Below are 14,358 nucleotides of genomic sequence, written 5' to 3' on the forward strand. Positions count from 1 at the left end.
TGGGGCTGGCTGGCAGTCAGCAGCCAGCAAGGGAATCCCACGGAGCCCTGGGGCCCACCTGAGATCTGCTGCCCACCGATACGTGCCTCAGGAGTGCAGGGTACCTGGGGCCCCATTCCGCACCCCACCCGTCCTCATCCTGTCTGAGTGACCAGCCCTTCTCTGCGGCTTCCCTTAGCACCGGATCCCACCAGGTCACCAGCCACTCCTCCACCAAGGACACGGCACAGCCTGGTAAGGATGACTTGAGCCCTGCTTGGCTACCAGAACCTACCCGTGGCCTGCCACATGGGGCCCAGCTCCCTGCCCTTGCGCCACTCACTTTGGAGCCACTGCCTGCCTAGCCCAGCTGCCTGCCCCATCCCACCCCCCTCCAACCCCCTCCCCACCCTCTGCCATCTCACCCCTCCCCAACCTCGTCCCGCAGCCCCTCCACCATCCCTCCCCTCGCCCAGTACTGCCACCCTCCACTTCCCCACCCCTCCCCCAAACCGCTCTGCCACCCTACCTCTCCCACAGCCCCTCTGCCATCCCTCCCCTCGCCCAGCTTTCTGCCATCTAACCCCAGCCCCACTGCCCTCTGCCGTCTTGCCCCAGCCCAGCTGTTCTGTCTCCCTCCTTTGCCCAGCCAGCTGCCCAGGGTAGTGAGGGGGCCTGGCTGGCACAGTGCGGTGCTGCCCTGGGGGTGGTGCTGATTGCCTGTGAAGAGAGGGAGTTGGTGACTGTTCTGCTGGTGTCCTAGCTGCCCTGGAGACAGTGGAAACGCTCTTTGAGGCTGGCTCCAGCAAAGGAAGACGCCACGGGCTGCCGTGGACCTCGCAAGACCCAGGTGGAGGCCCTGGCCCAGTACAGGACGTGCTGCCCCCTCTCCCAAGTAGGGACACCCTGGTAGGTGCTCTGGTCTGGGATGTCACGCTCAGATCCCACTTCCTCACCGGCCTTTTCTCTCCATATTTGGTTGTAATGTTGGCAAAAGTGCCCCCCTTCAAACTCCAGTGCTGCACGCTGGCACCCCGGTCACGGACAGGGCTCAGCCTCGCGGCAGGCTCAGAGGGCAGCAGAGCATCACATGGAAGTGGCAGGAGCTGATTGCAGGCATGGAGCCCTCCCCCTGCGGAGGCATTCGCAGAACACCATGGGGAGCAGAGGCTAGCCCGAGTCCCTAGGTGTGCAGTCCCTCTCATCCCCATACAGCTGGAGCAGGCTGCCCTGCTGCCAGCAGTTCCACAGGGCCTGATTTCTGAAGGGAGGGACTGGGGGCCTTGTACATCTGGCCGGCTCCCTTCCCCTGAGAGCACATGCAGAGTGGGTGAGCGTGCGTTCCCGGGGACATGTCAGCTCCTCTGCCCGGGCAGACACAGGCGTGGGCACGGGCGGGAGGTACACACAGTGCATGGTGAAGATTGCATGCTGCAGATCAGGCCCTCAGCCTCCTGGGGGTGCCCTGTCGCTGGGGCCCTGTGGAGGTCAGAGCCTCTGCCTCACTCTCCCAGCTCTCCCTTGGCATCATGACTAGCACCAACCCTTCCCCCAGGCTCCCTGCCCCCAGGAGAGCTCCACACAAGCCCCCCTCCCCGCAAAAGCCCGCAGGGAAGCAAATAAACAAGGACACAGGGCTTGCTGTCTCCAGGAAGATTAGAGGGTTTCCAGGTGTCTGATTTTCAACTGTAAAGTCCGGTCGAAAAGGGGACCTAGCAGTGTCCAGTCAGATTTACTGACCAGACACCAAAAGTCCAGTTACCTCAGGAGGGAAGGAGGTGCTGGGCCATCAACCCATGCCAGCCGCTGCTCAGCCGGGGCCGCCTCCCACTGCATCTGGTGGGCAGGCAGCCATCAGGCTGCAGGGAGCCCAGCTGTGGGGGGCAGGGGAGAGAGGTGGAGAGGATCAAGCAACGAGGAAGGGGGAGGGGGTAGAGCAGTGAGCCATGGTGGGGAAGAGGAGCAAGCAGGGGCTGGGGCGTCAACGGAAGAGGTGGAGCAGGGGCAGGGCCTCGAGGGAAGAGGCAGGGCCCTGGGGAAGAGGCAGGACAGGGGCTGGGGCCTTGGGGGGAAAGAGGAGGGGCAGGGGGTCCAGTTTTCATAAATTAGAAAGTTGTCAACTATATGGAAGAACACTGCAGATAGGGAGCTGCCAGAGCCACACTACACAGTCTCCAGCATCTGGACCCCTGCAGCCCTTCACCACCCACTCCAGAGCTCCCAAAGCACCCACAGCCACCCAGCACTCGCCTCCCCTTCCCCCCCCGCATTCTCCCAGCCTGATCCCCTGCGGCCCCGTGGCATGCCCCTCACTCACCTGCCCTGTGCAGGGCTCCCATGCTGGTTGGTGTCCTCACCCGTGTGCCTGGAGGGGATTCTCTCCTGCCCTGAGTGCACGGGGGCTTGGGGACCAAAATGCCCCTGCATTCAGGCTGCATTTGTTTGTGTCTACCAAAGAGCATGGTGCAGGACGCATTGGACAAAGGGATCCAGGCTTGATGACGTTCTCCCCTCCTGATTTTCAGAGTAAACCACGCTTTTTCCGGGTCCGAGCACTGTTTGACTGTCAGGCTGACCGTGAGGACGAGCTGACCTTCCATGTGGGAGAGACCATCATCGTGGACGAAGAGGAGGACTACAATTGGTGGGTACGTATCAGCCTACACTGTAGTACAGCACTGCGGGTTCCAGTGTACATGCTGATGTCCCCTTGACCTGCGCGCCAAACCCCTCCCTAGCCACAGCTCCCAGACTCTTAGCCAAGCTGCCTTCCTCCCTTGCCTCCCCTGGAGTGCTGTCCTGTTTTTTTCATGGTCTCCTGGTTAGAGCTGAGCAACCCCACTCCTGCCTTGTTGATCTCTGGAGCTCTGCACTCAGCCCTCTGGACTCTCCACTCTGATGTGCTCGCCCATTTGCGCTCTCTTCCCCTCTGCCTCTTGCACTGATACCTGTTAATCCGCTTGCTCCTGTCACACCCTACTCTGCTTCAGCACTTCTGGTTCCACTGTTGCGCTATCCAAACTTGCGCTATGCAAACTTGAAATGCAAACATTAGCATATTGGAAACCAGTTGTGTCCCATCTCTACTGAACATCTAGAAATCTAACTTCTGGCTGGTTCTTCCAAGACAAACAATACAAATGTCACCATTTTATTAAAAATATATAATTGTGTAATCCCCACTCCCCTCTCTCCGGGGTGCCACCTGGGACTGGGGTACCACTGAGCCCGCCTGACCCACCAGCCTGGGTATCCTTAACACGGTACTGCTCTGCAGCCTGCCAAGCCCTCCCTCAGGCTTCAGACTGCAGTTTACCAGTACAGATACAGGTAGGAACACACCCAGCTGCAGATTCCCACAGATGCTGAGATCAGCTCTGCATGGGAAGGCTCAGCTAAGGTACTGCCCAGTACTCAAGTGCACACCCCCCTCTAGAGGGTAAACCCAAAATTATGCAGTCTTCCACTGCACAGAGATCTGTACAACATAAGCTCACGAAATTCTCCCTCAATGTGGAGAGGAATATACACAGCTTTCTGCCCCACAGTTATGATTTCCACCCACTGGCTTTAGACAAAACAAGTTTATTAACTACAAAAGATAGACTGGTTTCAGAGTAGCAGCCGTGTTAGTCTGTATTCGCAAAAAGAAAAGGAGGACTTGTGGCACCTTAGAGACTAACCAATTTATTAGAGCATAAGCTTTCGTGAGCTACAGCTCACTTCCTCAGATGCATATCGTGGAAACTGCAGCAGGCTTTATATATACACAGAGAATATGAAACAATACCTATTCCCACCCCACTGTCCTGCTGGTAATAGCTTATCTAAAGTGATTTCCAGCACAAATCCAGGTTTTCTCACCCTCCACCCCCCCACACAAATTCACTCTCCTGCTGGTGATAGCCCATCACTTTAGATAAGCTATTACCAGCAGGACAGTGGGGTGGGAATAGGTATTGTTTCATATTCTCTGTGTATATATAAAGCCTGCTGCAGTTTCCACGATATGCATCTGAGGAAGTGAGCTGTAGCTCACGAAAGCTTATGCTCTAATAAATTGGTTAGTCTCTAAGGTGCCAAAAGATAGACTGTAAGTGATTATAAGGGATAGCAAACAAATCAAAGCAGATTACCTAGCACAGGGGTAGGCAACCTATGGCACGCGTGCCGAAGGCGGCACGCGAGCTGATTTCCAGTGGCACTCACGCTGCCTGGGTCCTGGCCACCGGTCCGGGGGGCTCTGCATTTTAATTTAATTTTAAATGAAGCTTCTGAAACATTTTTAAAACCTTATTTACTTTATATACAACAATAGTTTAGTTATATGTTATAGACTTATAGAAAGAGACCATCTAAAAACATTAAAATGTATTACTGACACGCAAAACCTTAAATTCGAGTGAATAAAGGAAGACTCAGCACACCACTTCTGAAAGGTTGCCGACCCCTGACCTAGCAAATAAAACAAAAATACAATCTAAGCTTAATATTCTAAAGAAATTGGGTGTGTGTAACAAATTCTCACCATAAATGTTGTTTTAGACAGATTGTAGAGATTCTTGAAGGCAAGCTGCACTTGCTTGCAGCTTCAGACTCCAGTTATTCCTTTCACAGGCTAGACAACCCTCTAGCCTGGATTCAGCCCTTCTCCCCTAGTTCAGTCCTCTTTCTTGGGTGGGGAATCAGTGAAGAACGAACCACGATTATGTCACTCCCCTACCTTAAATGGTTTTTGCATATGGCGTGAATCCTTTGTCTCCCAGTTTGATTCCCATGCCTGGTCAATGGAAAAACACTAGTTTTATCATGGAGTCCAGTACCAGGTGACATGGTCACATGTCCCTATAGGGCCACCGCAACCATGACTCAGAGGCTGTTTGCAGCGTCCTCAGGAAGGCTTCCCAGGAAGGCTCCCCGGTGGGAGATTAGCATCTTCTAAGACCTACCGTTCTCCCTAATGGCCCTTCCCAGCCGGCCATCTAGACTGATTGCATTCCCCAGGTGTAAACACATTTTAATAGATGCATAGACAATATTCCTAACTTCAGATTCCAAAATAATACATGCATACAGATAGGATAATCATATTCAGTAAATCATAACTAAGGCTCTGTGTTTGTCACAGAGGTCACGGAAGTCATGGGTTCCATGGCTTTCCGTGACCTCCGTGACTTCTGCAGCATCCCCTTGCGGCTGGCCCAGGAGCCACCTGAGCAGCTTGGGCAGCCACCGGGTCATTCGCACTGGCTGCCACTGGGGCAGTCTCAGGGCCCCTCTGCCCCCCACAGCAGGAGTTTGGGTGTGTGGGGGCTCAGGGCTTGGGATTGGGGCCAGTGCTAACCTCAGCTGCTAGCTCCGCTTGCTGCCTCTGCCTGCAGGCACCACCCTGGCAGCTCTCATTGGCCACGGTTCCCAGCCAATGGGAGCTGCAGAACCATGGCTTGGAGCGGAGCAGAGGCAGCACGTGGAGCTGGGGCCGCCACTTCCCAGGAGCTGGGTAGGGAGCCTGCTTGAGCCCCACCAACCCCCAACCGGCACCCACGCCCCCCCCCCCGGGCCATGACTCCCCACCCCGAGCACCTGCACCCCTGTCCCCAGCACCCACAATGCTTCCTCTGGTTGCGCCCCCCTCCCCAGCACCCGCCAGGAACTGTGGCCAATGGCTCCTGGTTGACGGCACAGAGGGGCTAAGGCAGGCTCCACCCCTGCAGCTCCCATTGGCCGCAGTTCCCGGCCAATGGGAGCTGCGGAGTTGGTGCTCAGAGTTGGTTCTCGGGGCTCGGAGCTGCAGGAACATGCCCCAGCCCCTGCCCCAGGCTCAGTCCGGAGTCCCCTCCCACACTCCAAAACCTTTGGCCCCAACCCAGAGCCCACACCCCCTCCCACAATCCAATCCCCTGCCCCAGCCCGGTGAAAGTGAGTGAGGGTGGGGGAGAGCAAGCGACGGAGGGATGGGGGATGGAGTGCGCGAGGCGGGGCCTTGGTGAAGGGGCAGGGCAAGGGTGGGACCTCAGGGAAGGGGACGGGGGAAGAGTGTTTGGGTTTGTGTGATAAGACAGTTGGCAACCCTAGCTGGAACCCGGGATGGCCGTGCCCTGGATCCTGTAATGACTGGGGCGTGGGTGGTCAGGCTCGTGGCTAGAGTCAGGCGCCATGTCACGGGTCGAAGCTGGAGTCAGCATCGGGGACGGGCAGAGGAGCAGGGATGCGGAGTGAGGCCGGAAAGCAGGTACTGGGAATAGACGGGGGTCTGGGATGAGGATGGCAGCCACAGGGAGGCAAGCAGGAGCCAGGAGTCCTGCAAGCAGGCAGGGTCCATATTAGTAGTAGCAGCAGCCAGGGATTCTTCTAGTTGCTCAGACAACGTCCTGTCCCTTTCTGGTCTAAACAGAGCTCCCCAGCCATCCCTGGGGCTGGGCATTTCCCCCAATCAGGAGCTTCGGAGGCAGAGCCCTTTGTGAGCAGAGCTTCGTTGGTTGCCTTCTACAGTGGCTCAGGTGAGCTGCTGGGTAGTGGCTGTGGACTGGGCACTGCCTGGGGACCCAGGGGCCCAGATTCGAGATCCACGCACAAGACCATCTGCAGGAAAGAATAGAGCAACTAGTGCAAGCTTGCTGGGAACCTTGTCACCTGCCCAGAACCTGTCCTTGTTCTCCGGGGAGTTGGCGAGTGCAGAGATTGGAATGGCTGGGCCCTGCCTGGGCTGGTTTAGGAATGGCTTGCAGTCATTAGTCAGTTCCTTTCCACTGGCTACCCAACCCCATGGAAGAGCCCCAGCTGACTAAGCCTTTGCTGGCTTTTCTCTTCACAGAGCGGCTGGGTTGAAGGGCAGCCCCACAGGAAAGGCGTCTTCCCAGCATCGTTTGTTTATGTGCTGAGTGAATAGGACCTGGATGGCTGACAGAAGAAAGAGCATCTCAGCTGCTCGAAGTGCAGATCCCCCAGACTCCCTGTTTTCAGCAGGCTTCCTGCAGAGAACACACTTGGCAAGCTTGTGCTGTTTCATCTCTTGTGCCTTGTGACTCTCACCTTCAGGCCCACAGCATGTGGTACTGCCCACGGGGCCCTGAGCAGGGCTTGGAGGGGTCAGGTCTTTGCCTGTCTCCTGAATTGCAATCAAGTATCCTATTGGGTGTCTTTGAGTCCTGCTTTCAGCTCCAGCTGTTCAGTGTGCTGGCTCCCGCAGAGCAGTGAGGCGCTCACTGCATGGTGCTGGCTGGGAGTGGCCAAAGCTGGGAGAATGCCACTTTAGGGACACCAGAGTTTGGGGCCTGTTTTAACACGGGATAACTGACGGCTGATTAACTGGATAGTAAATGCCACTCTAGACACACCACAGATGTCTGTTCCACACAGCCCTAGTGTCCAGGTTAACATCCACTCTCCTCCCAATTAACGTGAGTTAACTCAGGTTCAAACAAGTCCCAAGCCCCATTCCAGTCAAACCTGTCCACTATGCCAGCCAGGGAGCTGCCCAAAACAGGCTTCTTTCCACTCTCCCATTTGAACCAGTCATTCAGCTGGGCAGCCACTTTGACACCCGGACCCATAGAAACTGCACCAGTTCCTGTCTCTGTTTTTCTGCTCCAGTGCCGTTTCTAGTGGGAGCGGGAGCCTAGCTCCGGCATTTGTACCAGCCCTGTTCAGAGCCCTCTTTCCACTAACGCTGCCACCACTGGAATCACCGGCGGAGCTGTGTGGGGACAGAAAAACGCTGATCAGTGTTCCCAGTGGCCAGGGGCATGTGACAGGAGAGAGCTCATAGACCTTAAGACCAGAAGGGACCATTGTGATCATCTAGTCGGACCTCCTGCACATCACAGGCCACAGACCCTCACCCACCCACTCCAGTAATAGACCTCTCTGGCTGAGTTACTGGCGTCCTCAAATCATGATTTAAAGACTTAAAGGTACAGAGAATCCACCATTTACACTCGTTTAAACCTGCAAGTGACCCGTTCCCCCCATTACAGAGGAAAGCAAAAAACCCCAGGGTCTCTGCCAATCTGACCTGGGGGAAAATTCGTTCCCAACCCCCAAATGTGGTGATCAGTTAGATCCTGAGCATGTGGACAAGACCCACCAGCCAGACACCTTGGAAAGACTTCTCCGAAGTAACTCAGAGCCCACCCCACCTAGTATCCCATCACCAGCTACTGGAGATATTTGCTGCTAGCAGTCGCAGATCGGCGACATGCCATCGCAGGCAGTCCCATCATCCCACCCCCTCCATAAACGTATCAAGCTCAGTCTTAAAACCAGTTAGGTTTTTTGTCTGCACTGCTCCCCTTGGAAGGCTGTTCCAGAACTTCACTCCTGTTGATTAGAAACCTTTGTCTAACTGGAACCCTAAACTTATTGATGGCCAGTTTATAGTCATTTGTTCTGGTGCCATCATTAGCCCTTAACTTAAATAACTCCTCTCCCTCCCTGGTATTTGTCCTTCTGATGTATTTATAGAGCACAGTCATATCTCCCTTCAGCCTTCTTTTGGTTTGACTGAACAAGCCAAGCTCTTTGAGTCTCCTCTCATAAAGCATCAATCCTCTGATCCTCCAAGTAGCACTTTTCTGCACCTGTCCCAATTTGAATTAATCTTTCTTAAACATGGGACACCAGAATTGCACACACTATTCCAGAGGAGTTCTCACCAATGACTTGTATAATGGTACTAACATTTCCCTGTCTCTACTGGAAATACCTCACCTGATGTATTATGGGACTGCATTAGCCTTTTTTTACAGGCTAATGCAGCCATATCACATTGGCAGTTCATAGTCATCCTGTGATCAACCAGTACATCCAGCTCTTTCTCTTCCTCTGTCACTTCTAACTGATATGTCCTCAAGTTAAAGCAAAAATCCTTCTTGTTAGTCCCTAAATGCATGACTTTGCACTATCATATTTCATCCCATTTTTATTACTCCAGTTTTCAACGTCCTCCAGATCTTCTTGTATGATATTCTGGTCCTCCTCCATATTGGCAATACCTCACAACTTTGTGTCATCTGCTAGTTTTATTAGTGCACTCCCACTGTGCCATGGTCATAAATGAAAATGTTAAATAAGATTGGTTCCAAGACTGATCCCTGAGGAACTCCATTAGTGACCTCCCTCGAGCCTGACAGTTCACCTTTCACCCATTGTACCCTCCCCTTTAACCAGTTCCTTACCTTTCAATTCTCATATTAATCCCATCTTCTCCAATTTAACTCATAATTTTCCAGGTGAAACTGTATCAAATGCCTTACTGAAATCCAGGTAGATTAGATCTGCATTTCCTTTGTCTAAAATATCAGTTATCTTCTCAAAGAAGATCAGGTTGGTCTAATGCGATCTACCCTTTGTGAAACCAGGTTCTATTCCATTCCAATTACGGTTCACCTCTATGTCCTTAATTCCTTTCTCTTTCAAAGTTTGTTCCAAGACCTTCCAAACTAACAGGCCTGTAGTTTCGTGGATCACTTTTTTCCCTTTTAAAAAAATAGGTACTATATTATCAATTTTCTAGTCATAGGATACTGCTCCTGAGTTTATGGAGTCAATTAAAATGGTTATTATTGGGCTTGCAAATTGATGTGCCAGTTCCTTTAATATTCTTGGGTGGAGATTGTCCAGGCCCCACGATTTGGTCCCATTAAACTGTTTGAATTTGACTTACACCTTGGATGTGGTGATTTCTGCTTCTGTCTCCCCATTCCCATTAGCCACCCTGCTACTACCCCTAAACTCTTCATTACCCTTATTAAAAACTGAGGCAAAGTATTTGTTTAGGTGTTGGGCCATGCCTAGATTATCTTTAATCTCCATTCCTTCCTCAGTACTTAGCGGTTCCACTTCTTCTTTCCTTGTTTAATTTCTTTTATTTATATGGCTATAGAACCTTTTATGATTGGTGTTAATTTCCTTTGCAAGGTCCAGCTCTACTTGGCTTTTTGCAGTTCTCACTTTTTCCTTACATTTTCTGATCTCCAAGAGGTAGCTTTCCTTGCTGATCCATCCCATCTTCCATTCCTTGTAGGCTTTCTGCTTTCTTTTACCTGTTTGAGATGCTTGTTCATCCCATTTGGTCGGCAACCCTTCCCTACAAATTTTTCCCCTTGCTTGGGATTCAGGCTTCAGATAGGTTCTGCAACTTCAACTTAAATTAATTCCAAGCTTCCTCCACATTCAGATCCTTGAGTTCTTCAGTCCAGTCCACTTCCATAACTACTTCCCTTAATTTTTTAAATTTAGTTCTTTTGAAATCAAAGACCCTAGTTGCAGACCTATATTTGTTGATCCTTCCATTCAGTTTAAACTGAATTAGCTCATGACTCAAACCGAGATTATCCTCTACAGCCTGTTCTTCTACGAGGTCCTCACTACTCGCCAATACTAAATTTAAAATGGCATCATCACTTGTTGATTCAGTCTGAAGAAATCTTTCATCTATCACATCCAGGAAAATCTGGGCCTACCACTCATCCTCCAGTCTAGATCTGGAAAATTAAAGTCTCCCATAATCACACAATTCCCAGTGGTATTTATTTCATTAAAAATATTAAAGAGGTCTCTATCCATATTCAGATTGTATCCTGGGGTCTGTAGCAGACCCCAAGCACTGTCCCAGTGGAGCCTGTGTTATCTTTATTCCCCCAAAGTGATTCTGACCCAAACTGACTCATCCATTCCATCACTTCTAATTTCTTTACAGTCTACCTCACCATTACCATACAATGCTACTCCACCTCCTTTGCCTTTAAGTTCTGTCTTTCCTGAACAGCACGTACCCTTCACTCCCTGTGCTCCAGTCACGACAACCTTCCCTACCTGTACTCCAGCTCTACTGTTTGGAAGTTAAAGTGGTTACCCCAGAATCCCTGGAAACAAGTGCATCTAAACTGGGGATCGTCCTGGGTTCAGCTCCCTCCTCTCCAAGAGTTTAGCCAGCACTCACCCGGCACCACGAGCAAGCCTCTCCTGCAGGGCTGGTGCTCTCTGAACTGGAGAAGGTTCAGAGAATTGCTCCATTCTTTGCTAGAAGCTCTGGAACAGTGCTGAGGCCATGAGCTTCTGGGGTGTGACCCAGTCACCAGTAAATACTGACTGTCCACTACTGGGTCTCACAGAAGGAAGGAATGTTCCAGTTTCTCTCTCCAGCCTCCTTTCCAAGCCCACCTCTACCCTGGTGTGGAAAAGGCCCCTAGGATCCCATCTAATCCAGCCATTGAAGGTTAGGGGACAAGAGTCACTGCCGGCTTTTTTCAGTCTAGTCTTAAATGTGCCAAGTGATGGCACTTTCCTCGTGTTTTCTATGTCCACTTCCAGGCCCAGGGTCCAGTCTAGGGTATGACTGTGTTTGCTGTTCCAGAATCCAGTGGTGTGGGACCTGGGTGGAGAGGCGGGTTTGCCCATTGTGTCAGAGGAATTATCTGCACAGCTGTTGAAGTGTCCCGGTACAATGAGCCACAGGGAACAAGTGGCTCCATCTTCCTCCATTTCCCAGAGAGCTCGTTCCCCAGCTGAGTACATCTCACTGCCAGGGAGATTACCAGAGTCTGAACCTAAGAGTTTCCTATCTTAACATCCCCCCCCATGCCTAGTTCTGCTCCTAGCTCCCCTCCCAGCTTGGTGTTTGGACCTGTCAAAGACCCGTAGACAGCTGAGTTCAGCTGCACATGTGTGAAGAAGAGATGCTGGGGTCCTTGCTGCAGCTGTGGGCTCTGCTGCAGACAGATTGTAGGGGAGGCACTGCCAGAAAGGACCTCTCCTAGCCCTCCAAGAGAAGCTGCAACCTGCTCTGTCTCACACACTCCTCATTTAAGTGCTAAAACGTGAGAGAAGAAAGGGACAAAAAGAGACCCCCCCCCACCCCCACCCTGCTCCGCTTTGCAGGCGCAAGCCAGCACTATATCCTTTCCCACAGCAGACGAAGCCACAGAGGCCGAGTGGCTCTGCCTCTCCCCTAGGTATCTGGCACTTGAATACACCTGGGTCACATGCCGCCTCTTCCCACTGTCACAATCCCAGGCCTCAGCTGGGGAAACCCTGCCTCCAAAGCAGCTTGCGCCATCCAAGGGACCTGTAGCCACCCCCACCTAACGAGCCCCAAAGCCATTCACATACTCGCTAGCAACTGCCACCCTGCAGGTGGGCTGGGCAAGGTAGAGGGGTAGGCTCTTGCCAAAGCCAAGTGCACACTGCCGCGTCATTGGTCTGAGAGGGGCAAGGTGAGACCCACAGTCAGCCTCCAAGCTCCTCTCCCTTGAGCTGGGATGTGTGCCAGGAACTGGCAGTTTCACCCAGCGCTGGCTGCTGCCACCCTTTCTTGCACTGCAGTTGCAGGACAGGGCTTTGGGAAGCAGCTGGTTTCCATGGCCTCTCCCCCCCCCCCATCTATGAATCTCCAATAACAGCCTTCTTCCCTCGGAGTTCTGCTGCTCCTCTGCCCTCCTCTGTTCCTGACACGTTCCCAGCATCCCCGTACAGGGCCGTGCACAGCCTCGGCCCCCAGCGCCGACAGGGTGAGCCAAGGCTGGGTGTGACTGGAGCCAGCAGTCAGTGCTCTGGGAAGGGTGGGTCTGTGCCTCTGGCTCTCCCCGCCTGTGTTGCTGGCTCTGCTGCACAGTGACCGAAGGCGGTGGTGCCGCTGAGCAGCCCGAGCCGTCGAGAGCAGCCGGTACATCAGCCCCCGCGGGAAGGCAGCAGGGATGGCACAGGCGGTGCTCAGGCTGGAGCGGTCACTCGGATGAAAACTGGGCCTTGACGTGGGCAATGTAATGCACATGACGGGAGCCTTCATTTCCGTCTCGGTGTTCTTCGGAAAATTTGGGTTTTTTTCAGTGGAAATGGAATTAGCAAAAAAAAGGCCAAAAATGGAAAGAATTCAGCTGAAAAACCACAATATTTGACTTGGGGATGCTGCTGCGGTGCCTCCCAGGAGCTGGCGTTCAGGTGGCTTGTGCTCCCGCTCACCTTTGGGTTTGACTGTGTCTCCCGTGGCACACTGTGGTCTTCCTCTTGGGAAGGGCAGGCAGAGAATCGTGGTAGTCCCTGGCCATGGTGCAGCATGGGAGATGTCGTTTGGGTGCATGTGCACGTCCCAAACCCAGTGTGACGAAGTGGGACCTTTCTTAATGTTTCCTCTGAATACTGTAGGGGTGCCTCAGTTTCCCCAATGCATTTCTTAAAGCTCTAGGTGGTGGGCTAAGGGGATATATTGTTGCAGAGCAAAGGGCCAGTGTACACAAATGTCCTACACTCTTATCTTCTGGCAACTGATGGCCTGGGCCCTTTCCCCCCGCAAGGTGAGAGCTAAAGGGTAGGAGAACAAAGGAATCAAGTGACCGCCTGGCCCGGGAAAGGGACAAAGCCCAGAGGAGGGGGGGCTGGAGAGAGTTTCAGTTTGGGGCTGGCTGGGGACATGGAGTGAAGGGCAGACTTGGTTGTCTGGCTCACTGACCCCCCAAAATGGACCCAGCTGAGGGGTCCTGTTCTCTATACCTACAAGCTCTGTTGTAGACCGTGTTCCTGTCATCTAATAAACCTCTGTTTTACTGGCTGGCTGAGAGTCACGTCTGACTGCGAAGTTGGGGGGCAGGACCCTCTGGCTTCCCCAGGAAACTGCCTGGGCGGACTCGCTGCGGGAAGTGCATGGAGGGGCAGAGGATGCTGAATGCTCCGAGGTCAGACCCAGGAAGGTGGAAGCTGTGGGAGCTGTGTGTCCTGAAGACGGGCTGCTCACAGAGAGGAGGCTCCCCCAGAGTCCTGCCTGGCTTCATAGGGAGCAGATCCAGAGCATCGCCCGGGGACTCCGTGACACCCAGCCATTAGATTTTGAACATACTGACCTTTATACCTGTGGGACTGAGGCCTGCAGTGCCCTAGGAGGCACATGCTGGCCTGGACATTGTGCTGTGGGAGGCCACCACCCTGGCACCCCTGCAGGGGGTTGGGGGAAGGGGATAGCACCTCCTCGGCATGTGCTGCTCTCTGGGATCCTATGGGGTCTGGATCATCAGTGGGGGAAGGGCATCAGCCACAAGATCCCCTTGGCAGGGGCAGCAGGTTTGTGCCTGGCCCCTGGCACAGAGGGCCCTGTGGGGCAGTCTGGGGAGCCCTGCTGCATGGGTACATGCAGCCAAGGGGCTGAGATCCATGTAGCTTTGCAGGATCTTCTGGCTTCTCCCTCCCCGAGGGTGCCAGGGGAGGCCAGGCCCATGCAGGATTGCTCCATGGGAGCTGTGTGGCAGTCCCAGAACCCACTCTGAGGGGTGACTTGGAAAGCACCCACAGTAATAGCTCCCCAAACCCCCCAGCTCTCTGTGAGTCACCCAGCCCAGCACAAGCTTTCCTGAGCCCTGCTCTGGTGGCCCTGGAGTGCCGTCAGTCAGC

At 53.4% G+C, this 14,358-nt stretch overlaps 1 protein-coding gene across 1 annotated transcript in view; it reads left to right on the top strand.

Annotated features, from left to right (window-relative positions):
* The window catches only part of LOC140897406 (arf-GAP with SH3 domain, ANK repeat and PH domain-containing protein 1-like), a 119,044-nt gene extending 105,527 nt beyond the window's left edge, over window positions 1-13,517 (top strand). The window contains exons 25-28 of the mRNA XM_073310052.1: window positions 179-234; window positions 743-888; window positions 2,505-2,627; window positions 6,794-13,517. Coding sequence (XP_073166153.1) covers window positions 179-234; window positions 743-888; window positions 2,505-2,627; window positions 6,794-6,868 — 400 coding nt within the window. The 3' untranslated portion in view covers window positions 6,869-13,517. The remainder of the gene's footprint in view (window positions 1-178; window positions 235-742; window positions 889-2,504; window positions 2,628-6,793) is intronic.
* The last annotated feature ends 841 nt before the right edge of the window (window positions 13,518-14,358 follow it).

Source organism: Lepidochelys kempii, chromosome 13 (genome assembly GCF_965140265.1).
Source record: "Lepidochelys kempii isolate rLepKem1 chromosome 13, rLepKem1.hap2, whole genome shotgun sequence".
In the NCBI taxonomy this organism is placed as follows: Eukaryota; Metazoa; Chordata; order Testudines; family Cheloniidae; genus Lepidochelys; species Lepidochelys kempii.